This window comes from Cyrtonyx montezumae, unplaced genomic scaffold (genome assembly GCF_038088225.1).
Source record: "Cyrtonyx montezumae isolate F1298 unplaced genomic scaffold, pur_monq_1.0 scaffold_3, whole genome shotgun sequence".
NCBI classification, from domain to species: Eukaryota; Metazoa; Chordata; class Aves; order Galliformes; family Odontophoridae; genus Cyrtonyx; species Cyrtonyx montezumae.
This window is the reverse complement of record NW_027072034.1, coordinates 92,895,112-92,922,203: the sequence shown is the minus strand read 5'-3', so window position 1 is coordinate 92,922,203 and position 27,092 is coordinate 92,895,112. Positions and strand designations below refer to the sequence as shown.

At 42.3% G+C, this 27,092-nt stretch overlaps 1 protein-coding gene across 2 annotated transcripts in view; it reads right to left on the bottom strand.

Moving 5' to 3' along the window:
• Positions 1-27,092, bottom strand: part of PHF21B (PHD finger protein 21B) — a 153,970-nt gene that overhangs the window by 49,001 nt on the left and 77,877 nt on the right. The window contains exon 4 of one of the 2 annotated variants that reach the window (XM_065742397.1): positions 11,492-11,788. The exons of the other annotated variant lie outside the window; for it this stretch is intronic. Coding sequence (XP_065598469.1) covers positions 11,492-11,788 — 297 coding nt within the window. The remainder of the gene's footprint in view (positions 1-11,491; positions 11,789-27,092) is intronic. 2 annotated transcript variants of the gene reach the window in all.

Here is a 27,092-nt window from a genome sequence, read left to right as displayed (position 1 = left end):
TAATGACATACTAAGCCTATTTTACTGCTATTAGGAAAATAGAAATATGCTAGCCATGTAATCTTGTACACAGTAATGAAATTTTCTGAGTGATTTCCGGTACAAATCTAGCACCACTATATTTGACCTCAGTGGAAACATCCAAATTTACACACATTCACTCAAAGAATTTGTTGAATCATACTATGCTCTTGAACAGACTTATGAACTGGAACTTTAATTAAAGTATGTAATGAGAAAAGACTGCCTATCAAGACACACACTGATGTTGGTGCCACATAATAACTTCTAAATTCAGAAAATTTTTGGGCAAGGAATCAGTTTGATCTCATATTCAAGACCTGATAGCTAAGAGTAAACACTCCGAGCATCGTGTGCAACTTCAAAGCCACTTACTCTAGCTTTCAAGCCATATTAAGAACACAGATAAAGAAGCAACCTGCAACATGCAGGTAAGATGCTTAAATCATCATTACCCCTTCAGCAAACTACAGGAAATACAGTGTTACCTTAATCTTATGAAAGCTGTCAGCCTCTTTCTAGTATTTACCAATTCAATCACTGCTAGTTCAGTACAAAAACTAACTTATTTCTAATGCAGCCAGTCCTGTTTGATTCAGTGAGAGACACAGCAATCAAATTGTTTGTAATATCACAATCCAACACTATATGTGCAAATTTGATGGCAGTTGCTGAACTGGAGCCTTAATAAAATCAAACACAAGGCACAGGCTAAGCAGAAGTCTATAATAAGGACCTGACTGAGTTAAAAACAGTTATCCCCATTAACTAAATGTCTTGTATAAAAGCAATGGGGACATGCTCTTGCTTTCATTGGTCAAATCTCCAAGGACAATATTTGGTCAAAGAATTAGAATAATCAAAAAGAATAACATCTCAGCACAGAAAAGCAGGAAAGTAGAAACTCAGCTATAAGCACAGGATTAATTCTACTGAAGACATGAGTTACGTATATGGTAAACTTAAACTCAGGGACATGCTCAGCTGCAGGACAAGATTCAAACCTCTTCTCTGAAATTAGGTTATTGAAGCCTGATTGTAAGAACAACAAAAACAATTTTAGTTTTCTCTTACCTTGTCTGGTATTTGGCCTATTTAAAAAGCGTTTACGTTTCAGAGCTCATACTGATAAAAATCCAAGTCCAATGCAAGCCTTTCTACTCAGAGGGAAAAAAAAAACATGATGCAAGCCTACAGAACAACTCCTGCACAAGAATTATCTGTACTGAAGCAAGATCAAACCTAAGAAAGATTTAAAAGCAGCCAAAGAAGAAACAGGCTTATGATAAATAAAAGTTAGTAGCTAGTCTTTTCCCACACATACACATACATGAGTATCAAAAATGCACAATATAGCTGTTAACAGCTATCCGCCAACACTGTCCTTGTCACTGATGGAAACTGAAATATATCTGTCTTGCCATTCAGCTAATCTATAAATTTAGAGATGAACAAATTCGGTTAAATTTGGATCAGATCCATCTCTGACTCACATTATCCTTCAAGGTAGCAATCCTTCACACGTCATAATAAAAGACCACTGAATGTTGAGCATAATCTCAGGCACTACACAGTCAAGGCAATGAATTCAAAAATATATAGTCAAACAACATGAAGCCCATACAAATAATTATGACATAAAAAGCAGAGCAATGCTTATAGGCATTCAGGGAACAAGTATTTTAGCTACTATAAACTCACATAACTCCATTTCTTGGTGCCTATCTGTAGATTCCTAGGCAGTGAAGGTCTGGCCTTCTGTATAGCAATATTTCCACAGACAGATTTTTTTTTTCTCTCTCACACAAACACAAGCACTTTTAATTGCTTATCGTGTAGCAATTTAACTTGATTTTTTTATAAAATGGCTGTGATATGAAGAAAAGATAACAACTAAACCCTAACATCAATAAGTGCTAATAAATATTAATAAAACATAAGCACCACTTTTATTGCAATGTGAAACCAGTTTATTATCCACAGATGAAATCAAATTGCTGCCTTTATTACTGTCAGGAATGACTTCTAAGATATTTCTATTTACTTCTTGAGTATTCATCAGCACTTTGTATTTACAGCATCTATGCTCTCTCTCTTTCTGTCTCTCCCTCAGCTAGTTATACATAAAATAATTTAAGAGCAGTATTTTGTTACAGTTTTCCAATTAATTTAAACACAGACACAGATACACATTATGAGATTAACAGCTGACCTATTGCCAAATCATGATACAGCTACAACACCAACAGGAAATATTATAATATTTACAATATACTTACAATATAAACACTGAAAGAAGATAAATAGAGTTCACAGTCTGGTATCAAACACTCAAATTCCTGCAAATCATTCCACTACCCCCCAAACTCTGTGGATAATGAAACAAAAACATCTTTTGACGATAAACAGAACTAAGACATTTGGCTACATTCCAAAGCCTTTCATTTCCTAAAGTGCTGCCTTTTATTAAAGTAGCAGTACGTGTAGAATAAGAGGATGTTTTTATGCATCCTATAATTTAGAAAACCTAACAGATGATTTCCCCACCCCCAAAGTTGATCATCTTTCATTCTTACAAACTGCAATTTAAGTTTGAATCACATAGCCCTCAGATTTTCTATCCATCCCCTTGCATTCTTGATCCCCCCATTTTAAATAGAACTAACTTGAAAATTCTGACAATTTCAAGAATGCTTGCCTGGTAATTTCTGTGAGGCATAGACAGCCTCCAATCACAATTAAATAGCTATAGTGTATTACAATTTTTGGAGCATTCTTTTTGGTTTTCTGAAGTGAAACAACACTCTCCATGGGAACTACTCTGATTAGTGTCAAAACAAGCATGTGCTATAAACTCTTAGCATGACAACAGGGGACTCCAAACTTTGTTTATGTGGATGATACATAACAGTGTTTAAAAACATCCAAGAAACTTTCATTGGAGGATTGCCTATATAGTTCTATGCTTTAAGACTTAGGAAGTTTTAGTTTTCAGTATTAAGAAGTTAAAGTAGCTCCCAGGAAAAGGCATGACATTCAAGTAAATACATTTCCCTCCTTTCACTTGATCTCTTTTGGTTGATTCTCTACTCACTTCTGCACTGTTTGTAAGGCCCTAGATGATACACAAAGAGGCTAAAATCTTCTCCAGTATCAGGAATCACCAACAAAACGAAAGGAAGGGCAGAGAGACCTAGGTCTGTTCAGTCTTGATAAAAGAAGACTCAGAAAGGATCTGATCCACATCTATATATATATCTAGGGAGCAGCAGGCAATGGGATGAGGCTGGACTCTTTTCAGCAGCATGTGGTGATAGGACGAGGGCAAATGGCCACAAACTGAAGCATAGGAAGTTCCACACAAATGTGCATGGGAACTTCTTCACAGAGCAGTGACGGAGCAGTGGCACAGCTGCACAGAGAGGTGGTGGAGTCTCCTTCTCTGGAGATGTCCAAGACCCACCTGGACGCCTACCTGTGCAACCTGGGCTGGGGAGCTGCTGTGGCAGGGGGTTGGACTCGATGATCTCTAGAGGTCCCTTCCAACCCCTACAGTTCTGTGATTCTGTGATTTTATAAAAGCACCTTTAGTTGCCTCCTTCTGCTCATGTTCTTTGATAGGCACTCTTCCCAGACACTTGTGGGAGGGAAATCTATTCCATAAACCTTCGAGCAGCATATCCAGATCTCCATCTTTGTTCACATGAACCTGCAGACGGGATGTTCAGTGACATGCATGTTGCAGAGGACAGAACCACAGTACGCTCTCCAAAACGAGGATTTTTATTTTGTTTCCTGGTATGATCTAAAGCGTGTTGTTTGCTTGCTGGTCCCCACAGAAATAAACTGTGAAAGGTTACTCCTAGATCCTTAAAACAAACCATCAGATGGTCAATGTGAGTCCATTCCTGCTTACCTTTTCCTGCTGAATACTCCAATGACTTCCCTAGACACTTCTGGCTATGTAAGGGGCTAATAGAGTTTTATTCAGCTGTTGACAGTCTTTATTCAGTCTTTCACACTGGTAGGTGTTTTACCCTATAGCAGACTGAATAACAGTGTAGACAGAAATGTAGAAATCTATGTACTTTAGACATATTGACCATATACGTACATCTGGGATATTTGAAAATAAGCCATTTATAATCAGGAAGCTTAAGCGCTTATTCTTAACCTGACATTTAAATATCCCATCAACAGCAACCAGCACTGCAAAACTGTTTAATTAAACTGAAAGGATGTAATTTTATGCTATTTAGCAAGAACTACGAATTTTAAAGTGCTTTTACACAGAATATATTGGAGTAGTAAGATCAAATCCTTCTCTTAGGCTACTCAAATATGTATTCATGTACTTCCTTATGTATCTAATTTAATAAACCTGCAGCTAAGATGGTATAAATTCAAGCAGAATGTGTCACACTTTCTCTGTAATTCACTTCCTAAAACTACCATGCTTTTTACAACATTCTAATGTTAGAGTTAAAAGTTAGTAAAGTCTCTACAATAGAATGTATCAATAGATGTTGTGTGGGGCTTTGAATTCTTGGAGTTTCCCATCATTTTGCCTTTTTTATATAAATTAATTTTGCTGAACCACCTCTCCTTTTTCACATTTACAAATACATCCCAAAGATCACATGCCTTAAAGCTATGAAAAGATGAGATGTGCCTTAAGCTGAACATTAACATGCCTTAAAGCTATCAAAGAGGCTGAATTTGTGATACTGAACTCCTTGAGGTCCCATATAAAAAGCATTGCAATGTCGTTGTGCTAATCATATTCACAGTGTGTCCAACACCCCCATGAAAGCCTGTAGAGCAATGGACTAAAAACAGGATGGTAATGGATGAACCTGGACTCTCTCCTGCTGTGTGACTTTAGAAGTCACTTCATCTCTCCACACTCTGATTCCTCCACAAAGTTTGTCTTGCCTGCTTACATTGCATGCTCCTTAGCTGGCATGCTCTCCAACAGGTAGAGACCAAGAAAGAAGTCTAGTCAAGTGGTTAACAGGTTTTTAAGACTCTACTTTAATTCTCTACTCCATCAGGGTGTCCACAGGCAAGACACTTGGGCCCAAATACAGTGAGCAGATCTGCCAATGCAATTTAGGACAGGGATCCTTCAGAGAACTTAGTTCTCTCAGCAAACTCGTGATGCTAAATTCCCTGTCCATGCAGTTATCCTTCAGAACATGGCAAAAAAACAAACAAAAAAAAAATAGTTTCAGAATGTGTACATCTCAAACAAGCCCCCTCCCCCCGACATTATTGCATTGTTTATTTCCTTTAATTATGCTGTGTAATGTGCCTGCTGGAGTTCACAAAGTGTTTGGAAAAAGCTCTCAGACAAAGGTTTGGATTTTTGAGTCATACTGTGTGAAGCCAGGATTTGGACTTGATGATCCTTTTGGGTCGTTTCCAACTCAGGATATTCTATGACTCTATGAACAGGAAACCCAGAGAAGGATTTTGATCCTTAGGTGGTTTTGACAGGTTCTTCTAGCCCTGTCTAGTTAGACAGAATAAATCTAGTTAGTCAGAATTCCTCTACCTACAATAACTCTTCATGAACCTGTGTTCACAGGGCACAGTGGCAAGGGCAGCACCATAACTTCACTGGTGGGCTTGCCTGTTCAAAATCTTACTGTCACACGCTTTTTATGCAGTTCTCTCACATACTGTTATTTGTAATAGAATACTAATACCACACCAAGTTCCCCACATAAACTAGCAGAAACGGATAGCTCAGGGTGCTAACTTGTTCACAACAGAAGACCAAACCCCTGTTCATATTTAAGGAGATTCTAAAAAAAAACCAGCATAATATGGGGCACAGTCAGTAGGAACTGTTAACCACACATAGACATTACCCAGTTTATCTAGGACAGACACCCAGAGACCAGTACAATGCTAAATAAAATGAATCTCAAGGAAGCTCCTAACAAAACCCTTCAACATATTGAAATAAATTAGCTGTTGCTGATCAACCCATTCTTGAAGAAAGATAAAAGAGCTGTGATGGTTAAGACTTGAAGACATGGATTCCAGAAAAGTAACTACATTTTTGAATATTACAGACAGCCTGGTACAATTCTGACGTCAGTAAGAATCATGATCCTCATGTAGACTGCCAAAATGACTGTGGTGTTAATAACCCAGAATTGTACATCTTCATTTCTCCCCTTGCCTAGATCTATGTGGAGCATCTAGGTCTTTCTGTTGTCCTTCCCTGTGCTCACTAGTCATCACTCTGGTAGTTACTGTAAAACGCCTGAAAAATATGAAAGATGATGCTGTAATAGGTCACAGTCAACATGTGTTCACAAGAGGAAAGTCCTGTTTAACCAACTTAATCCACATTTAGGACAAGGTTACCCACTTAGTTGCTATCCACTTAGGCAGCTGATATTCCTGACCAATCAGATGACCTTCTATGGTAGAACATTGACATCAGTTGACAAAGGAAGGGCAACCGATGCCATCTACATGGATTTGAGTAAGGTTGACATGGTCTCTCACCAGATTCTTATCTCTGAATTGGAGAGAGATGGATTTGAAGGCTGGACTGTTCAGTAGATAACAAATTAGTTGGAGGGCTGAAGCCAGAGGGTTACAGCCAACAGCCAGCAGCTCTATGTCCAGGTAGAGGCTGGTTACAAGCGGTATCCCCCAAGGGTACGTCTTACTAGCAGTGCTCTTTAAAATGTTTATCAATGACATAGATGGATTGAGTGCACCCTCATAAAGTTTGCTGAGGACACCAAGCTCAGTGGTGCAGTTGATAAGACAGAAGGAAGAGATGGGACATGGCCAAGTCCGAGAAGTGGTCCCATGTGAAATGAATGTGGTTCAACAAGGCCAGGCACAAGGTGCTGTACTTGGGTCAGGGCCATCCCAGGTGTGTGTACAGACTCGGAGAAGAACTCATTAAGAACAGTCCTGACAAAAAGGACTTGAGGTTCCTGGTGGACAAAAAGCTGGACATGAGCCAGAAGTGTGTGTTTGTGGCTAGGAAGGACAATTTGACCTGGGCTGCATTGAAAGTCAGGTGGCAAACAGGGCAAGGAAAGTGTCTGTCCCTCTACCATCATGTGGCCCCATCTGGAGTACTGCATCCAAGTGCATCCCCAGCACAAGAAAGATGTGGAACTGTTGGAGTGAGTCCAGAGGAGGGCCATGAAAATGCAAAGAGGGCTGGAGCATCTCTCCTATGAAGACAGGCTGAGGAAGCTGGGCTTATTCAGTCCAAAGCAGAGAAGGCTCCAGGGAGACCTTATTGCAGCCTTCTGGTACTTAAAAGGAGCTTAATCGGGTACTTAATCAGGCAGTGCTCTTGCTGATGGTGCAGTCTCACCTCAAGCACAGAGTGAAAATTTGAGTGTGCCACAATATAAGGACATAAAACTATCAGAGAGCATGGGGATGGGTCTAGAACACAGGAAATATGAGAAGCGGCTGAGGTCCTTTAAGTTTATTCAGCCCAGAGAAATGGAGGCTGAGGGAGGGCCTCACAGCAACCTACAGCTTCCTCAGGAGGGGAGCAGGGGAGAAGATGGGCAGTACTGGTGCTTCCTGGTGTCAGTGACAGAACCTGAGGGAATGGTATTAAGTTGTGTCAAGGCAGGGTCAAGCTGGGGGAATTAGGAAAAGTTGGTCAGGCTGCCCAGAGGTGGTAATGGCACTGCGCGGCTGGAATTCAAGAAGTGATTGAACAATGCTCTCAGACATAGGGTTTAAACTTTGGGTGGTCTACTGTGGAGTCAGGAGTTGGTCTCAGCAACCCTTGGAGGTCTCTTCCAACATGAGATATTCCATGATTCAATGATTTCTGCCTGCATGAAGCAGATGGATATAGATTCAGATGGACACAGATCCAGATGGGTACAGACTCGTGTCAAGAACAAAAAGGGGCTATGGCATGCAGCAAGGATGTGTGGGACAGTTCTTATTCCTGAGGGTGCTTTGTACAATATTGAAGTCATTCTTAAAATGAGCAAGAAGTTCAGTAGTACGGATGCCAACACACTGATCCTACACAGTCCTTGGGATTTTATTGTGAAGAAGCATAAATCAATTCTTTATTTCTCAGTTTTCCATTGGGAAAATGTAGAATAATAGCACCTTCATCATAACAGTTCCATAAATCAACTATTAGCTTATGCTAAGAAATTACGCTAACATAGATCAGAGAAGAAAGCTGTATATAGCCACATAACCAATAGAGATAAATAAATCTATAAATAAAGCTTCTAAGTACTACTGCAATACAAATAATAAATAAAAGGCAAAAAGACTTAGTCATACATGCAGGTGGATTTCCAATTATGGAGGAAGCACTTTTACAGAAAGCGGAGTGGAGCACATTAAGTGGGATGTAGGAGAGAAAGGTCATAAATCATTGTACAAATAAATTATTCTGAAAAATGGCCATCACAGTCAAATGCACGTTCTAAAACTTCTGGAATATGGTTTTTCTAGTAAATTGAATAAACAGATAGCTAAGAAGTATATATGTGAGCTTCCTCCTACACATATAAAATCCACTTTTTCCTGAAAAAAAAAAAAGAAAAAAACCCAAAAGATACCTATGTAGCCTACTCAATCTATACAAGGATACAAGGAGTTCTTCGAGCTGTGTAGTTAATGAAGCATTTGTGGAGAACAGTTTACCATCCTGCCAAGAATTTATAGCTCCATAAATCCTCATGCCGTATTTTACTTTGAAATAACCTCCCTGTACACACAAGCCCCAAGATGCAACAGCACATGTGCTTGTGGAAGCTTGCCAAATTTTCCTCCAGCTGACTCAAGGAATATGTGTCAGAAGGGAAGAATGGAGAGTAGCAGAAGGCAGATTTTATGCTGTCAAATTTGGAGTCCTGATGGACAGGGAATCACTGACCCTGCAGACCACCTCTGTGGAGCAACACCATGTACCTACACACTGGTACTCCATGGCCCAGTACAGATACATTCATCCAGGGCTTTCTTCTCTCCTTTCTGCTCCCAAAAAGCAGCCGGCAGTGCTGACAGCTGCACTCCCCACTCTTTGCTGGTTCTCCCAAGAGCTGGGTTATCCAACTGGCATTCAAACAGCCAAAAGGCTTTCTGCTTTTCCCAAACTAGGTTCTGGGATGACTGCTGGCCCTCAGTTTTGCTATTTAGAAGGGAATGAGGAGGTAGCAGAGGGGCATTTTCTTTACCCAGTGCATTGTTCCAGCACAGCAGATGGGACTTTGCCCTTCAGCAAAGCAACCTCAGATCCTGCTTTTAGAGAGGAAATGATAGCCAGGACAGGAAATCGCAAATACCACATAAATACAATAAAAATGTAATTTGAGAGTTTACATTAAAATCTCTTTACAGTAAGAGCACTTTTTAGATACAAACGTGCTGCTATACTACAACTCCCCAGTAGCTCTAGGGCATTCTCTACACAGATCAGCTATAGCTGTTCTCTGAAGGCAAAGCACTCCTAGTGTGTATAGAGCATATGCCAGCAAAATTCAGCTTATGCCAGCAAAATTCAGCTTTTGCCAGCAAAACTTGCTCCAGCTTATCTAAATGAAGCTCAAAGCTTCATTTCTTTGAGCTGGATAAAGAGCTGTACTCGTGACATACCCGCACGTATGCTTTCATCATTGTAGCTCTATCATCATGTCTTCATACACGGGATTGACACTGAAATGCTGCCAAGGAAAAGTGTAGACCTAGCATTGGCTTCTGGAGCTTGTGATTTCCGATGCTTGCAGATTTCAATCATAGTTAATATCACAACATTTCCTGTTTCTAATAAAAGATAAATATCTAAACAATCCTTCAGTATCGCCTACACACAGATTTATTTAGATACTTTTTCAATGCAGATAAGGCTTCAGTTAGAGCCAACATTTCAAAATCACTTAAAAAATCTGCTAGGTGAACAGCCTGAAAGCACTGACATGCAGCTGTCCGAAGGAAAATTCTCTAACAAACTGACATTTAATCCTATCTATGTTAAAAAGTTATGCATTTAGATAATAGTGTTTGATGCTCCATTTCTTCCACTAAGTTTCATTTAGCACTCTGTTCTTCTTAGTAGATACCACTTGAGATGACTGTATGCACATCCCAATCCACCTAAATGCTTTCAAGCAGAAACCACTGTTCAGAAACTCATAACATTACATTTCATGCCTCTTCCCTTTCCCTCACTTTGCAGATGCAGAGGGATAGGCTACGCTACACCAGTAACCTAATTTACTGCTATCAGCTTGCCAACTTAACTTAGTTTGCAGAAGGCTATCATTATCCTCCATCTCACAAACTTCATATGTTGAAGCAGAAAAACAAACACTTCTGAGCCACAGCAATGCCACAAATGGTAATAATAAAAAAGTAAATGCTTATTAATAAATGTCAACAGTGAAATTTCCACCTGACAATGCAGTGCTCATAACTAAGGTGTTACTGCCACTGATCTGTAATCAGTACTCTGGGTACAATCAAGATACTGGCATGAAGAACGAACAGGGATTTTGTTGTTTGTTTGTTTGTTTGTTTTTTCATTGGACCTGAATAAGAAACCTTGCAAAACAATTTTAATTTGGGTAGGAGTGATAATTAACATGCAATCCAGCACTAAGCTCCCTGACAGCTTAGGGCCAGAGGTCAACTTGTGTTTCTGTACACTTAAAATTCAATATTTCTAATTGTTTTTATCCACGCCTGCTGACTATCCTCAAAAAGACAAAGCCACTGTAGTCCTCTGCAGCAGAAACATGTCTCTGCATATGTTGCTTAAATAATGAGAGGTACTACACCACAACATTAAAGTTGTTGAAAAGTTGGGAACGTGAAGACGTCTCTAAAGAAAAACACTGGAGCACTTCTTCCAGCAAAATGAAGGCAAACACCAAACGCTGGATGATATTCCCATGCTTTTTCAATAATGACAAGCTTCTTTGTGAAAAAAAGAAACAATACTGGGGCAAACACTGCAGCACCATTGGGGCACTGCCCCTACAGGGCTAAACACAGGGAGGTGGGTGGCAGTAGTGGGACCCAGTTGCCCTGTGGAAGAGATAGATGAGAAACAGCACCAAGGGCAATTCAGCACTCTCACCGAAGTTGCAAGTCTGCAGCTCGCTTTTCCAGCTGCACTGTGAGATGGCACAGCCTAACTACATTGCATGGCATTTCAGGCTTCCTCCTCGCCTGCTTCCATTCTTTTCTTTGTACAGAATGTAACAGTGATACGAGAAGTCAGTCTTTCATAAAACGATACGCCACTGAAATACCGAAACTGGGTACACCCACCGCGGCGGCGCGCTGACCGCAGCGAGCGCATCCCCACCCTCCCCCCGTCCCCACGCTCCCTCCCAGCTCCCACCCCGGCGGAGCCCCCCCGGCCCGGCCCGGCCCGACCCGGCCCCGCCCGCCTCCCGCCCCGCCCCGCCCGCCCGCCCGCCGCCGTTACCTGGGCGCGGGCGCGGGCGCCGAGCTCCGGCGGGCGGCGGGCGGCCGTGGTCTGCAGGTTGATGGGCGCGCTCTGCGGAGGTTCGCCGCCGCCGCCCAGCCCGCCGTTCAGGTGCGCCGTTACCATCGCGATGGGCGCCTTGGCCGGCACGACGGAGATGGCCAGGCTCTGCGCGGGGCCGCCGCCGCCGGGGCTCCCGCCGCCGGGTGCCTTGAGGAGCGCCGGGACGCCTCCGGGCTTGGCGCTGCCGCCGGCGCCGCCGCCCACCAGCACGGCCGCGGGGCAGCTCCGCACCGCCAGCTTCTGCGGAGGGAAGCAGAGAGAGGCGCGTCGTCACCCCATGGCCCGCGGCGCTCCCGGCCGCAGCGTCGCCGCTGGGCGGCGGTGGGAGCCGGGTCCCGCTGCGGGGGTCCGGGGAGCGGCAGGGACGCTGCGGTCCTCGCACGGCCGAACCGCTCCCTGCTCCGCTCCGGCCCGCAGCGCGGGGCTCGGGGTACCGCGACGTGCTGAGCAGCAGCGAAACGCGGCTTTTCAGGCTCCCGGTGTGCTGCTTCTCCACTGTGCCTGCCCCGTTGCCTCGCTGTGAAGGCTCGCTGAGTGCTCATTCTTTCACCTTGCTCTTACTCGCGAATCCTCTTCCCTTTAAGCTAACTTCTTTCTTTTTTGTTTTCCTTTCAGGTGTTTCAAGCTGCCTCTTCTGCAGAGCACCCATGCTAACTCGCAGTTTCTCTTGCGCAGCTCTGAGATCGCTGCAGAGCAGCAGCCCTCACCTGTAGCACCCAGGTATGGTATCTAAGAGCTGTGTCGGAGGTCTGTGCAGCCGTGTGGAGGGACCACGCCGTACGTGTCAGTGTTTATATCAAATGCTCAGGTCCAAAAAGCAGAACCTCTATGGAGCTGTAGCACGTGGAGTGATCTCAGAAGCTGTTCTTAGGACTGCTGTTTTAGGCAGGCTGAGTACAGATACAGACTGTTCCCAGCCTCTTCTGTACTCAGAAGTACTAAGCATCTAATTTCTTCTAGGGTTGGAAGTAAACGTAAATCCTGTGAAGACTTCTGCCCGTGTTTGACTTCGTGCACTTTACAGTGCTTGTCTGCTAGAGGTTGCGTCCAATGTGTGTGTGCAGTATTTTAGGGGGGCTCCCCACATTAGTTGGGCTGCTGCTGTACCAGCAGTGCCACTAAGAGTTTTGTTTCTAGGCTATTTTAAATACACTGTATGTATTAGCAGATATCAAGTCACAGACATGCTCGGTTCCTTTCAGAATCACAGCTGAAAATGACACTCGTGGGAATAACACGAAGTCCTGTAGTTCCAAACTGACTTTTATGGAAATTCCTTCCTCCTTATCTTTAAACTAGCTTTAAAGAGCCTGTTTGCTCTGGGGGCTGTAAGTATGTTTATATGAAATCACATTATTGCAGATATGGGCTCTGTATTTTAATGTGAAGAAGCATTGATCTTTCTTTTAATATATCAGCATTATTCTACTGATTGTGCTAGCTTCATTTAAATCATTTTCAGTTTTTGCTTTCATGTTTTTTCCCTCCGTTACCCCACTGGTGTGTGGGAAATGTTGCTTATGACAAAATTCTGTAAAACTCTTTCACTGTTCCGTGTGAGTGGTGTGTTGTTACAGGTGCTGCATTGCTGCATGCTGCTGCCTCTTCCCACCTACTGAGAACTTCCCTGCACAGTACCTTATGAATCTGCAGTACAATGCAAAGCTCTCAGGTGAATATTTCAGTTTTGTGGTTGTGTTTTTTGTTGTGATTTCATGTACGTGCCGCTAAAGTCTCACAGATGGAAGACAAAATTCCTTGATTCCAGTGATGTAAACCTGCTACTGGAAGCCAACAGAGTGCAATCCCAGCTCTGCTGTGTACAATCAATGTTTTCCTGCTGAAAGCAATAGCACTGGCATTTCATGTTTTGAGAATAGTGAAACCATTATCTATCACTGAGAACTTCCTATATTACTACAGCCTATTCTAATGTTGGTCCCCGGAAATGTGAATGCTTAATTACTGAATGAATGAAAAACTTCTGGCAATTACCTGGTCTGATTGCACCGAAATCATGTTTTCACTTCAATAAAACTACTACTTCTAATATCCTAATGGCATTAATGCAACTTTACTTTTTTTTCAGAAGCAGAAAACATCCAAGGAAATAAACTCCTGATCCCAAAAGAAAACACAATTTATGCTAGCTCAGCAGAAAAGGCAAGTAAATAAGTAGGGGGTAAGTGATCGCTTTCCTGACAGAATTTAATAGGAAAGCATCCTGAGAAGTACAAAAGCAGAAGTTTTGAAAGGAAAAAAAAAAGAGTAATTCACTACTCAAGCTACCATCCATCCTTTTTCTGCTGCTCTCTTTGCATGTGATATGTCAACGTTTTCCCAATAAACTGACAGAAGTGTCTATTTGCGTTCATCAGCAACAAAAAAAGTGGAGGAAGTAAGGGCTACTGCTTGTTTCAAAATCTAATTTGATATAAATATGAAATGCTTATAATGCTGACTGTTCCAAAACCTTTTTAGGTTTTGGAGCATTTTGAAGAAAATACAGCAAATACTGAAAGAGTTCTGTCCCTGTGATGGGACTGATCAGTCTTTGAAGCCTCCACAGGGAACCATGTGATGCAAATCTTATTCAAATAACTGCAAATGTTATGAACGGTCTATGACAGCATGGGCAACAGATCAGGTGTTCCAAATTCGTTACAGACAGATCATCTATTTGAAGAAATGAACTACAAAACCTCTTCTGTGTCTCATTTAAATTACTTTTCTGAAAATGTACCTTCCAAAACTTCAGAAAAGCCAGAAATGGGCAAGTACCATTTTCCTTATAACGACCAATTTTATTCCTCGGCCCCATTGAGGCTTTGATAGAGACATGTTGGACAACACAAAGATTATGGTATGGGGAGAAACCCTCCACAGAATCTGCATTCCAAATCCGCATTCTATTTCTGCCAGATTAATTAAAAGAACCGTCTTGGGTTTTAAAGGCTGCATTTTGAGAATCAGTTAGCAAAACTTATTCTCTGACACTTAGAATAATAGATAACAAGAAACGAAGCACGCTTTGGACATTGCAGCACAGAATGTGCTGATATAATGGAAGAGCTAAAAAAGGTGGGGGGGGGGAAGGGAAAGGGGTGGGAAGAGAAAAGAAAAGCCAATTGGCTGTACGTGCTGGAAAGCAGGTTGCAGCTTCCCACCCTCAGCACCCCAGCCCTCACAATACACCAGTTTTGAAGCCGCGCCTTTTCAATAGCAGCACAACTTTCATTTTCACCGCAGGATGCCACAGGCAAACCAGAGTTTGCAGTATGTATGCCGGTCACACGCAGACCCATCCCAACGTGCAGGAAGGCTGCTGCTTGTTTATGACTTTCCATCTAGGACGTGGAATGGTCTCAACTATTCAAAGCAGAGTTAATCTTTTTTCCATGTGTACTAACATAGTCCCTGGCCATCCTTTCCCGGAAGGGCTTGCACATGAGAAGTAAGAATCTGCTCACGTTCCTCAATGGGGAATGCCCTGCTTTTGGCTGCTCCTCCCTATAGCAGGGATTTTAACCCGGGCACGTGCCTCCCAACAGCTCCTGTGTTTTGATAGCAGAATACGAGATGCTCAGAAAGGCTCTAAAACACAGTGCCCATCAACGTTTATACTTTAACGCCCATGCTGGAAATAGAGACTTCAGTCCATTAATCTCTCCAGAATGATGCTCTCCTGACAAAGTGGTTTTGCTGTGAAGAATTGCAATTGTTTGCAAAGCAATATAGGTCCTTCTTAGCAGCCTCATGGCCAAGAGAAAACCCTTAGCACAACCCTAGGAGTTTACTCAGCTTGCAAAACAGCAGCATTCCACTCCCAAACTGAAATGACGGCTTTTCAATTAGTAATTTAGCATTGATCACTGATGTAAAGCCCTGCGTGCCAAATGACTGAGCAGACTCCTCTGGCCACCTCCGTTAATTTACTCCTTTGTCACATCAACAGTCACTTGGACAATGGGATATTTAATATTCCAGGAGTGACAACACAGAAAGGCACTGTGACCACCAGCCATAGCACTTTGGTATCGTGTCTTAGGATTTTGGTTCACTATTATGGATTACTGTAAACATCCAAGCTGCTACTTACTGGGGCTGCCTGATCTGAGGACTGGCCAACTACCCAGCCCCAAACACCAAGACAGAAAGATATGGGGCTGAGCGTACAGGTGGACACATAGGTGCATACTGAAAGGAGCCTGGTGGGTGTTAATGGAGGAGAAGGGCCTTGTGGAGCATGCTTTATCCCAAGGCTCCCCCAGAAACGCTCCCATTTGCATACAGCCCTGAGTGAGAGGCTGTCTGTCTCACGGAGATGACATTAAGGTGTGCTTGCCTGCAACCAAGGATGGAGACACTTGCAGGGAAAAGTTTTAGGCACAGTTCCTGAAATGCAGTTTTCCCATGTAGTGACACCAAGGTGTTGCAACATGGAAGTGGGCAAGGAGGAAGAACAGGAGGAGGAGAAAGAAGAGGAAGTAGACGAGGAGGAGGTGATGGAGTAGCTCCTGCTACCAATTCTGCTACCCACCAGGGACCAACTTAGGGTTAAGCAGGACTCAGCATAACACACAGGCAGGGAGGTTTGCATGTGCTGACCTAAAATCATGGCATTATTTTTTTAAGGCAGCTTTTGTCTGTTGGTTTCTTTTTCTTTCTTTCCATTATTTTTTCTTTATTTTTTTACAACTTACTGCCTGTCTGTCATTAGAAATAAGAACGTGTTCATTTTTCTCTATCAGATCACAGTTAATTAGCCATTGCTGCGGCAGGCTCAAGGATTTAAATTCAAAGTGAAACTCATTCTAATCAAAACTGCGGCAAACTGGGGGTTTTGTTTGACTTTTGTTTGAAAGTCAGTTATTGTACCGCTGATGCACATCCCATGTTACCAGCTGAGTGCTTTCAGCATCCCTCTATCAGTGTGAAATATTTAATCGGCACAAGGATCCAATCAGCGCAGCAGAGGGGAATCTGGTGTGTGCATTAATTTACTTTCAGTTGAAAAGCAGTAAAGCAGGTCAGAAACATCTAACCTTCCCCCTTCCCCCTCCCAAACAAATACACAGCACATCAGAAGAGTTTGGGCAGCAGGGAGGCAATGAAAGCCCCCCCCTGATGGATCCAGACAGGAGCCAGACAATAAATCCCTCACTGCTGCCAAAGAACCACGAATGCTGCTGGGGGGGGAGGAACAGCCCCCCGCCCCAGCGTACTCCCCAAAATCCTCTCCCAAATTAATTATGTGGGGGTGATCGTTTGGTTTTTAATCTTCAACTCGTTTTAAGCTAAAAAGATGGCTGAATGATTGCCTCTTCTGTGTATGACATTAATAATTAGAAAGAAAGCAAACACCAGGCAGTAATGAATACGTCTTTCTATTAAAGTGCAATGGCTCTGGATTCTGTCTATCCACACTCTTCAGGAAAGGCTTCCACTAACAGTATTAAAAAAAACAAAACTATTTTATAAGCTTCACCAGGCTCCTTTACCCATCAGTAATGTTACACACTGCAGAAGCACACTGCAGTGCACACAAGCTAAACTTTTCCTACTACCAAATCTCCCCTTGCATCTTCTGCTTATTCTCCGAAGACAATCGAGTACCTTATCCCGTGAAGAAATGCAAACCCAGGCAACAGCTGAGCTGCACAAAGCCCAGCCCTCGGGTGGCTGCCTTCCAGGGCAGGGCAGGAATGGAGAATTAGCGGATTTATGCAAAGGGAGAATTTTCAAGAATGGCAAAACCCTAATAATGGTAACGGTGGGCTTATAAAAGCACATACTCACTCAAGTGCAATTATCCTTTAATTTCTGAAGCCATTAAACAGCTTGCTGACTGAAAAAAACAACGCGTATTGCTAACTGGCAATCCACTCATCAGAGCTCTGAATTATCCGCTTAGTGACTTGTAAACAGCACTTTTTAACTAACAAGGGGTAGGGGGGGAGAGAGGCCGATATTTAATGAGAAAAGTCAGATTTGTGCCATGGAACATTCTGGAAGTGTCTCTGCATCTCGAAGAAGTGGAGGAGGGGGAGCGGGATTTTTTTTTAATAACCTCACAAATAATCCCTCCTCCTTTCTCTCTCTCAAACCATGTCAATGATCAAGGAAATGAGAACAAGGCGCTTGATTCACAGCTGACTCTCTCTTCTTGTTACATCAGATCAAGAAGGAGCAGCCTAAGGGGGGGGGGTGATTTCTGCAGGGGAAATAAATCTACAAGCTGGCATTTTGTCTCCTACTCCTATTAATTAGCCTGCTTTTCTGTCAGAAAAAGAGCTTTTAAAACTTGCGCTGGTGTTACCTATACATGCATGTGTGCCAACTCACATATACACGTACAGAAAATTTAATATTTTGCACATGGGGTAAACCCCTCCAGAAAAATCTTCAAGAAAATCGTGGCTTGTTTCAGATTTTATTTGATGGATAAACGTCTATTCTTTGCCTTACTCCCAGGAAAAAACTGTGCCTTACACCACTAACAGTGAGATGAGATGCAGCCCCATTAATGACGGGGATGGGTTCATTGTGCTTAGGATCGGGACTGCAGCGGCGAGACTGCAGATCAGCCTGCGGATCTATGGAATGCTTCTTTTGAACCCAAACTTACAACAAAGGAGAACTCGGGCTTGATCTCACTTCGAATAAAGCAGAAAACATGCAGGCATCCTCTTGGCAGGTCACAGGGGGATTTAAATGGCTCCCCGCTGTGTAACATGGGTTCTCCCCTAGCCCCAACGCTGGAATCCTGCTTGCCATTAGCAGCTCAAAATTTACATCCTTTTGCTGTTGCCAGCTCAAGTTTCCCATGATTTGCCATGTCCCATGCTTTCAAGAGGACTGCATTCATCCGGCGTATTTAATGTTAAAAAAATCAAAGCCAAAAGCACAGCAAACCAACAACAACAACAACAAAAAGAAAAAACACAAAAACAAGTCTTGCCAAACAAACACACTCACAAAAAAAAAAACTAACCCAGAGTGCATATAAACACTAATGTGCTTCTAATTTAAGTTTTGAAAAAACAAAGGCAGCGTGATTAAAGGCCAGGAGCATGCAGCTTAGCATATGGAGCCACAGTAAGTGCCCCAGAACAAGTTGAATGTTTCCATTGTGTGAAAGACTCATTCATTACAGATACAAGATGCAGTGCAGACATTTGCATTTTTAGAGGGGCATCTTGTCATTTTTAGATAAATCATGGGGTCCAGGCTCTTTTAAATGGCTCCATTTCTTGCTATCCTATCTCCCTTTGTTTCCATACTCTCCCTCACTCCTTTCCTCTGTATGAATGTCATTAAAGTTTGCATCCTAGTATGTCTGCAGATCAAGATGTGAACTCAGAGGCTCTTGTTTTACCTTAAACATACACTACTTCTTACAGTCAAGCAATGCAAAAAGAAATGCAACTACATGCAATCAGAAAAAAAATAAACAATAAATTAGAGTAATTTATTACATCCAGTTTCAAAGCCGTTTCTCCTGATCCACATTCCCTCCTCCATCCTCCTCCCCCCGCATTCTTCCCACCCCAGACCTGATCACCATTTCTTTGATTCCTCCCTCCTTCAGACCCTCTTTAAAATGAAATTTGGAAATGCACATCTCTTGGTATGTCGGAAAGAACTGGCAAAACAGTAAACTAAGCCAAATCCTTTTTTTTTTTTCCACTCCTTTTCCCAGATAACACAGAATCCTCTTCAAATGAGCAAATGTAACTGCGAACAGATACAGACTTCCCATGGGATTAAACCATCAGTTCCTCAGTATACATATAAAGAAGAAAGAAGTTAAATGGTTGCACTTCCCCCAGGGGAAGGCAGCCCGTCAGTTATGAAGTATTCCCATCAGAAATTCTGGATAAGTTGCAAAGAAAAGAAAAAAGAAAAAAAGAAGGAAAAAAAAAAGAAAAAGAAAAAAATATCCCTGCCTTCTCTCTAGAACTCATACAGACATTTACCCAGGACTTGCACATATGTACATTTCATATTGACAACCCAAGCTTTTAGCACTGCTGCATTTCTCAGGAGTGATTACTGTTTTCCAGTAATTTGCATGTTCCTCCTGAAATTGTCTGGAACAACCTTTCAATTTTCCAACACTCCAAAGTACAGCTCTGGTGAAAGCAGAGCACGTGCACAAGATGAACCCAAACTGAGTGCCCATGTTAGGATATCTCAGTGCAAAGCCAGGCACGCGAGGCTGCTGCCTGGCATGGGGCAGTGGTGGCAAGAAAGGAGTGAGTGCTGATATGTGGCTGACACCAACCTCTAGATTTTGGTGCAAAGCCTAGGAGAGTGTGTTTAGTCTAGGAAACTGGCGAGGAAGGTAGCACTACAAAGAGATTCTGTGGAAAGCTCAGGGGGCCAATTTACAGAGCTGTTGTTCCCACCTTGCTAATGAAGAACCAATAAGGCTTGGCAATACACTGAGCAGTGGCATTTCTCTCTAGCCTTTGGCACATCAGAGCTGAAATCTAACTGGAAGCATCTCAGATTTCTTAGAATTTTTGCCTCAATTTCTCAACTTGATAAAGTCTTCCTTGCAATGATACTGTGAACATTAATCGACTAGAATCTATTAAATGCTGTTTGTTTGCTATTACAGACAAAATAAGTAATGTGGTGTCATTTTACTCCAACTGGATTAACCAAAGGAAGTGCAGCATTTCTAATGCCCCTCCAAGGAATCCATGTGGAGACAAAGATGAGACTTCACAGCTCCAGTATGTCCATCTGTACAGGCCTGTTTTCATGTTAAACTAAGTGGAGGGCATGACGTTCATTCCATATTTTTTCCTTTCCACACAGCGCATAAAAAGAAATCTGTGAATCCAGAAGTGCAGCAAAATCCAGAGCCAGGGAAGACAGGTGTGCAATTGATAAGTACACCTCTAAGGAGAGGTGCTACAAGTGCGAGGAGGGAATGTGTTTAGGGAAGATGGAAAAAAAAATGGAAGAGGATGAAAATGGGGCAACATTTTTCACAGTTGAGCTCTTGTAGAGCTCTAACTGTCAATGGTCAGAAAAAGATTAGAGTGGCAAGTCTGAGAGATCTTCCTCCTTCACTGCTAGGATAAAACCACTTATTATAAATTGTCAATATGAGAAACTATGAATGAAAATGATGAGGGATCATGCAGGTGCTTTGCAGGAGTAAACTGGAAGACTGACAGTGAATTTCCACTGCCAAGGCCTCTTAGTTTCTGACACACCTCAGTGTAAAAGGATGACAGTCTCACAGTGCTTTTCTCTGTCTTTTCCCACAATCTATGAGCAGCATGGCATCATTTGCAGAAACCCATTTGCTCCAGCAAACCCCTTCAGAGGCAGCAGCTCAGAGTGCATCCTGGAAGGATGCTGCAAGAGTTAAAACTGAAGCAAGACAGACACACTGACACAACATAACAGGTCAAATCTGGAAATTGAACTTTGACATCACAAACTCAAAACTTCACAGAATCATAGAATCACTAAGGTTGAAAAAGACCTACAAGATCATCCAGTCCAACTGTCCACTTATCACCAATAGTTCTCTCTAAACCACGTCCCTCAACACAATGTCTAAAGATTCTTTAAATACCTTCAGGGTTGGTGACTTCACGACCTCCCTGGGCAGCCCATTCCAGTGCCTGACCACTCTTTCAGAGAAGTATATCCTAGCATCCAGTCTAAATTTCCCCTGACACAACTTGAAGCCATTCCCTCTCGTCCTATCGTTAATTACAAGAGTGAAGAGGCTGACCCCAGCTCGCTACAAACTCCCTTCAGGTAGTTATAGAGAGCAATAGGGTCTCCCCTCAGCCTCCTCTAGTCTGAACACTCCCAGCTCCCTCAGCCGTTCCTTATAGGGTCTATGCTCCAGACCCCTCACCAGCTTCATTGTGATTCTCTAGACACAACAGCCCCACTCCACCCTTCTTCTTTGCTTGGGTTGCACCACTTTATTTGTGACACAAACACTCAGGCTGCCCTGCCCCATTTACCCAGCTTTACAGATGAATAGAGAGGCATGGGGCAGCTGTGCATTTTGAGGCAGCAGTGAGTTCTGTTTTTTCCCATTTTCCAAGAAGTGTTAAAATAAGCAGATTGTTAGACAACAGGTTATCAGTGCCAGAAGGTAATTTTCAAAACATGTCTGAATGGAGATCACTTGATTGAATATCACCCCTTACAGAAGTAAGGGTTACTGGAAATTAGGAACTCCAAGCCCTCTGTCATGTGCTCAGACCACTGTGCAACACTACTTTTTTAATGGGGAAAGTACAGTGACCTAGTTCGTCTAAGGACATGGGTGTTTTAGACAGATTAAAAAAAAAATCAACTTCCCCACCCTAATCCCTCCCAGCCTGATAAAAAAAAAAAAATAATTGTGGTATGACTACATATCTGAAAAAATCAAAAGCAAACTTTTACAGTTTGAGAATCATAAATAATATCTCTTGAGTAGGTACAGATAATTGATTAGTCATAATAGGAGGGGGATGCAGCATGTAATATTTTCCTTTTAATGAGACTTCAGAGAATGCATGAAAAAACTATTTAGAATGACTAAACTGTACAAATATATTAGCAGATGTTGAAAATACTGGGTAAATTTAAGAAACAAGGGAATGATATGCTTTCACTGTAACTTAATGGAAATGTAAATGATAATGTTTAAAGAGAAAGAAAGGTACACGGCTGCAGTGTTGGGAAAGAATATTAAAAAGAGACAAAGAGGCTGCTAATGAAGGACTGTGTAGATCCTATGATGAAACTAAGACCCTTTGCATCCATTATTCCAGAGGCCAAAGAGAGAGTAACGAGCAATAAATAATGCAGATCATGCCAATGGCAGTAAATAAAATGGAACTTAGAAGAGAGAACAAGAAGGAACAGGCCAGGCCCACTTCAAAACAATAGGAAATGAGCACAATGGGTAAGGAGAAAGCAAGGACATACTGCACAGTAACTCAGCATTTACCTTCGCAAATAAAGACAGAGATGATTATACAACACATAGATAAAATGAAGATTATCTGGAAAATGTGAACGCTAGAGTCTGCAGTTGAGAGTGTCAGAACTAGTTTCTAAATGGTTCCCATGAACAGAGATGTGAGAAAGACATTTTGTTTGTTGATTTTTGTGCCAATGCAGTGGAAAGCACTTAGATACTTCAGTTGCAAGGGCTATATAAGGAACTATACAGTGACACAGAGCTGTGCATGTACTTAGGATTCAAGGGCACAAAAAGCAAGAACAGGATACAAGAAGCTTTAGCAAACTTTTTTACAACTTTGCTACGTTTGAGGATAAGAATAGACAACATCTTTCTGGCCTTATTTTCCATTGTGTGCTACGAAGCACAAAACATCATAGCGACTTATTAGAAACTCTGCCTCAATCAGCCACTCAGATCCTCTGCCTGGAACATTTATCATGGCTGATAGCTTTTCTTCTGATAAAAGCCACTGTGCAAAGAAGCCAAACAAAAAAAAATTCACAGGTCAGTAACAAACCGAAGCTCTGCTCTCCAGTTCTGCAGTGCACCCTCTTTTTATTTATTTTGTTTTTCATCGCCATTTGGGCTATCCTTTTCTTCTGAAAGAGTGGATCGCTTTACATCTCCTCAGAGCAGACAGCAAGGGTTAGGACACTCCATAGCATTCTATGTAGGTTTATGCAGCAGCCCCTAGAGAGCTGAGTTCAAATACAGGTCAAGCCCAAAGTGGGAAAGAAAAAGGAAGGCCTTGTTCTAGTTCCCAAGCCCCAAAATCACCTCGGATGTAACCCTTCCGTCCTGGGATCAGATTAGCCTGCAGTTGTATGAATTGCAAAGATGTGATGTAGAAAAGGAATGGGGCATATATGGGACAAAATGAAGCTTTCCTCATTGCAGTGGCTTCCAGCTGAGTGGGAAGTGAGAATGTTAATAACACTGTACGGTTGCAAAACCCTACATTATATTACTCCTGCTCTTACCCTTGTTTTAACTCCTTTATTTTCTGAACAACTTTAAGGGAACTGTGAAAAAGTAAAATAACGCTAGCCTGGCAAAGAAATACTGCAGGTTTTAACCTGTAACAGTTATCCACTGCAGCTCATGCTCCAGGTGCAGGAAGCAGAAGGGGAAAGGTGGCATGGTGTTTGGGCAGTTACGAGCATCAGTAACTTTCCAATCAGCTGTGAGAAAACTGGAAAATATCAAAAAAGGAATTAAAGAATAAAAGAATTCATGCAGCACATGCGGAATTGCTCATTAGGACAGTACACCTTGGCTAAAGGTGCTAAGGAAAAAGCCACGTGCCTTTCACCACTAGGCCAACAAGTTGCTTCCAGCAGTAATCAACACACCCTTTCTTCAGCTGGGTGTCTGGCAGCCTGTGTGGAAACAACCCAGTTTCCAGCAGACATCAGCTGCCTACAACATAACTAACACTAATAGGCAGACTCAGCAGAGAGGCTAAAGACTGCATGGACACAATGAGTAAATTACCCTCTCAACCCTTGGAGGATTATAGGTCTCTGTCAAGTCGTTCAGATCTAAAATCTGACCTGTCTTAAAGCATTTACAGCTTGCTAGGGAATATGCTCCGTATCCTCAACAACCATTTCAAAGAAAATAAATCCCTTGATTATAAAATAATATTTAATAATCTACTAACACTTTCTTCCTACAGACAACCTTTTCCAAAATAGAAAGTGTACTCCAAATTCACACCTAACCTTAATATGCACCAACATCTCCAAATTGATGAGAACTAACAAACCCCACCCCAAGCCTTACGCTGAGCCTTACACTGACATAGGAAATTAGAAACAAACCAGAAGATGAGAAGCCATCAAAAACAACTCATCAAAGAGATTAAAAAAGATTTTTAAAAAGATTTAAAAAAACCAAACAAACAACGCCCCCCCAAAAAAAACCTACATGTTTGAATGGAAAGGGAGAAAGCAGACAAGGAAAGACCAGTTTTCAAGAAAGAAGACATTAAGGGAAAGGCATTCAAACCTCAGAATTTTTGATAGCGATTCCAGGAACTAAAAGCACAATATGCTGGAATGCAGTGCTACATGATGCTAAAGGGAAATGCATTCAATTTTTTTTAACTAAAGGAAGAAGCACAACTTCAGAGATGTTTTCTTAATGTGAGAGTCTACAAAGTGGCAAGAGGCAAAGATTGCTGAGTTCAGCAGTGGCTAAATCTATAAACGGGAAAAGTAATCTGTAAATGGGAACTTTTCTGAGCTGGAAAGAAAATGAGGCTAAGTATTTTAGTGATGAGCATGACTGAATCTCCTCCTATTTATTATTTCAGCATATCCATTAGCATCCCTGCACTTAAGAGTTTATCAGCATTTCCATTCAAAAACTCAACAGAATGCAAGTTTATTAGTTGATTGCTTATATGGGGATGGTGTGGATGAACAAAAGATGGCACATACATTAAATCAGGTTGCATATGTTCTTAGATGAGAGATTTGTCTGTCCAAAAAACGAGCGATTCCCTAACAGGGTTTGATGGTTAACATCCAGCTTATGAGTGTAATAGGACTTGCAGTGATATTCATGCAGGAAAACCGGTCAAAAAAATCTGTTCAGAACAACTGCTTATTCTAGTTGGCATTTCAGCAACATGTGCTCCAACTTGCACTGGTGCAGAAACACATCTAAAACTTTCACGTGGCTTATGGGTGCAGAGGAAAACAAAAGCAGGCTTTCCATCATGACAAATATGGCATCACAGCACCTGGGACAGATAATTTGGGTATGTACATCACCTGCCCAGGTGTTTAGGATCCAGACTGGTGCAGCCATTACTGTACATGTCTATCTCATCCTCTGACACAAATAGTGCTGCCACCTCCGCTTTGGATCTCCTGTCACCACACACCTGCAGCAATGATCCCCCCCACACACAGATGGGCTGCTCACCAGCCAGCATTCCCTGAGGCAGGGACAAAATAGCTCCTGAGATGTGTTCCCTTCAGAACACAAGCAGCATGCGTGTACCTTTTTGCAAAGAGCAAAACAAGAAGACATAAAGAAACGCTGGCACGTGGTAACAAAAATCTACTCTCACATGATTATGACTGAACTATAATTAGAAACCTCTTTTTTTTTTTCTAAATTATACTTGATTCTTTCTAAAGGCAGCCAATAGGAGTACAGTTATTACAGTCTTAACACAGAAAAGTCTTTCAAGGGCAATAACAAACTTTCCACAATCTGCCTGCAAGAATGGGAATGCTTTTATCCAGTGCCGGCCACTCCACCTGGCTTCCAAAATAGAAGACCACGGGAAGTGACGGGAGCATTCTTATTTTCCTTGATCTCTCACTAAGTTTCTCTCTCTGAAAACACATGGTCAAGAGTGAAGGGCAGCTGCACACCCTCATTAATGCCTTGAGAAAGTCTCATTCTGAAAAGCAGTCATGTTGGCACTACAGAGCTGTTTCCATGGGACAAGCCTCAATGAATAAGCATTTGCAACTGCTGGAAGCAGAACAGATCTGTAGGGCACTGATTACTCATTTGTTGTCCACCAGTGCCTCAAGCCACAGGAAGCAAGGCTTCTAGCCCTTAATGGCTTAAGTAGTTGGGTCCAGGAAGGCAGGGCTACCAGAAAATCTGTTGAACTGACGGAAGACATTGGTGCAGGTAGACACCAAAACTCTTCTGGACCAGCACTGGCTTCCTCCTTACAGGCTATCTCGTCTTGCAGGTTATCACATGATGGTTAGAACACAATTATATGTTGTTAAATGTGCAGGGAAATGTGTTAAAAAATCTTCAGGACTATTTAACTAATCTGTCATGTAGTGTTATTCAGAAAGCCTAACTCAAGAACTCTTGCACAAAGCTTACAATTTCTTCCCAGAAGTCAAAGTTAAACCTCAATTTAAGGATTTCAAGTAATAGCATCTACTGCTTTACTAGGTTAATGACTTTCACTGTTAAAAATCCTCATCTTATTTCTAGCTTAAGCTTCTACCCACTTACACTTTTTCTAGGCTACATTGAAGAGCTGCCTACTAACTCAGAAGAACACTAATACCCACAGAAGGCAGTGCAGCTGGGTAGAAGGGGAGGGTCACTTTTCATAGAATCACAGAATCATAGGAGTTGGAAGGGACCTCAAGAGATCATTGAGTCCAACCCCCCTGCCAAAGCAGCTCCCTACACCAGGTCACACAGGTAGGCGTCCAGGCGGGTCTTGAATATCTCCAGAGAAGGAGACTCCACAACCCCCCTGTGCAGCTGTGCCAGTGCTCCGTCACCCTCACCATAAAGAAGTTCTTGCGCACATTCGTGCGGAACCTCCTGTGCTGCAGTTTCTGTCCGTTCCCCCTTGTCCTGTCTCCACACACTGCTGAAAAGAGTCTGGCCTCATCACTTTGCTCCCCACACCTCAGATATTTATAAACCTGGATCAGGTCCCCTCTCAGTCTTCTTTTTTCAAGGCTAAACAGACCCAGTTCACTTAGCCTTTCTTCATAGGGGAGATCTGCCAGGCCCTTCACCATCTTTGTAGCCCTGCGC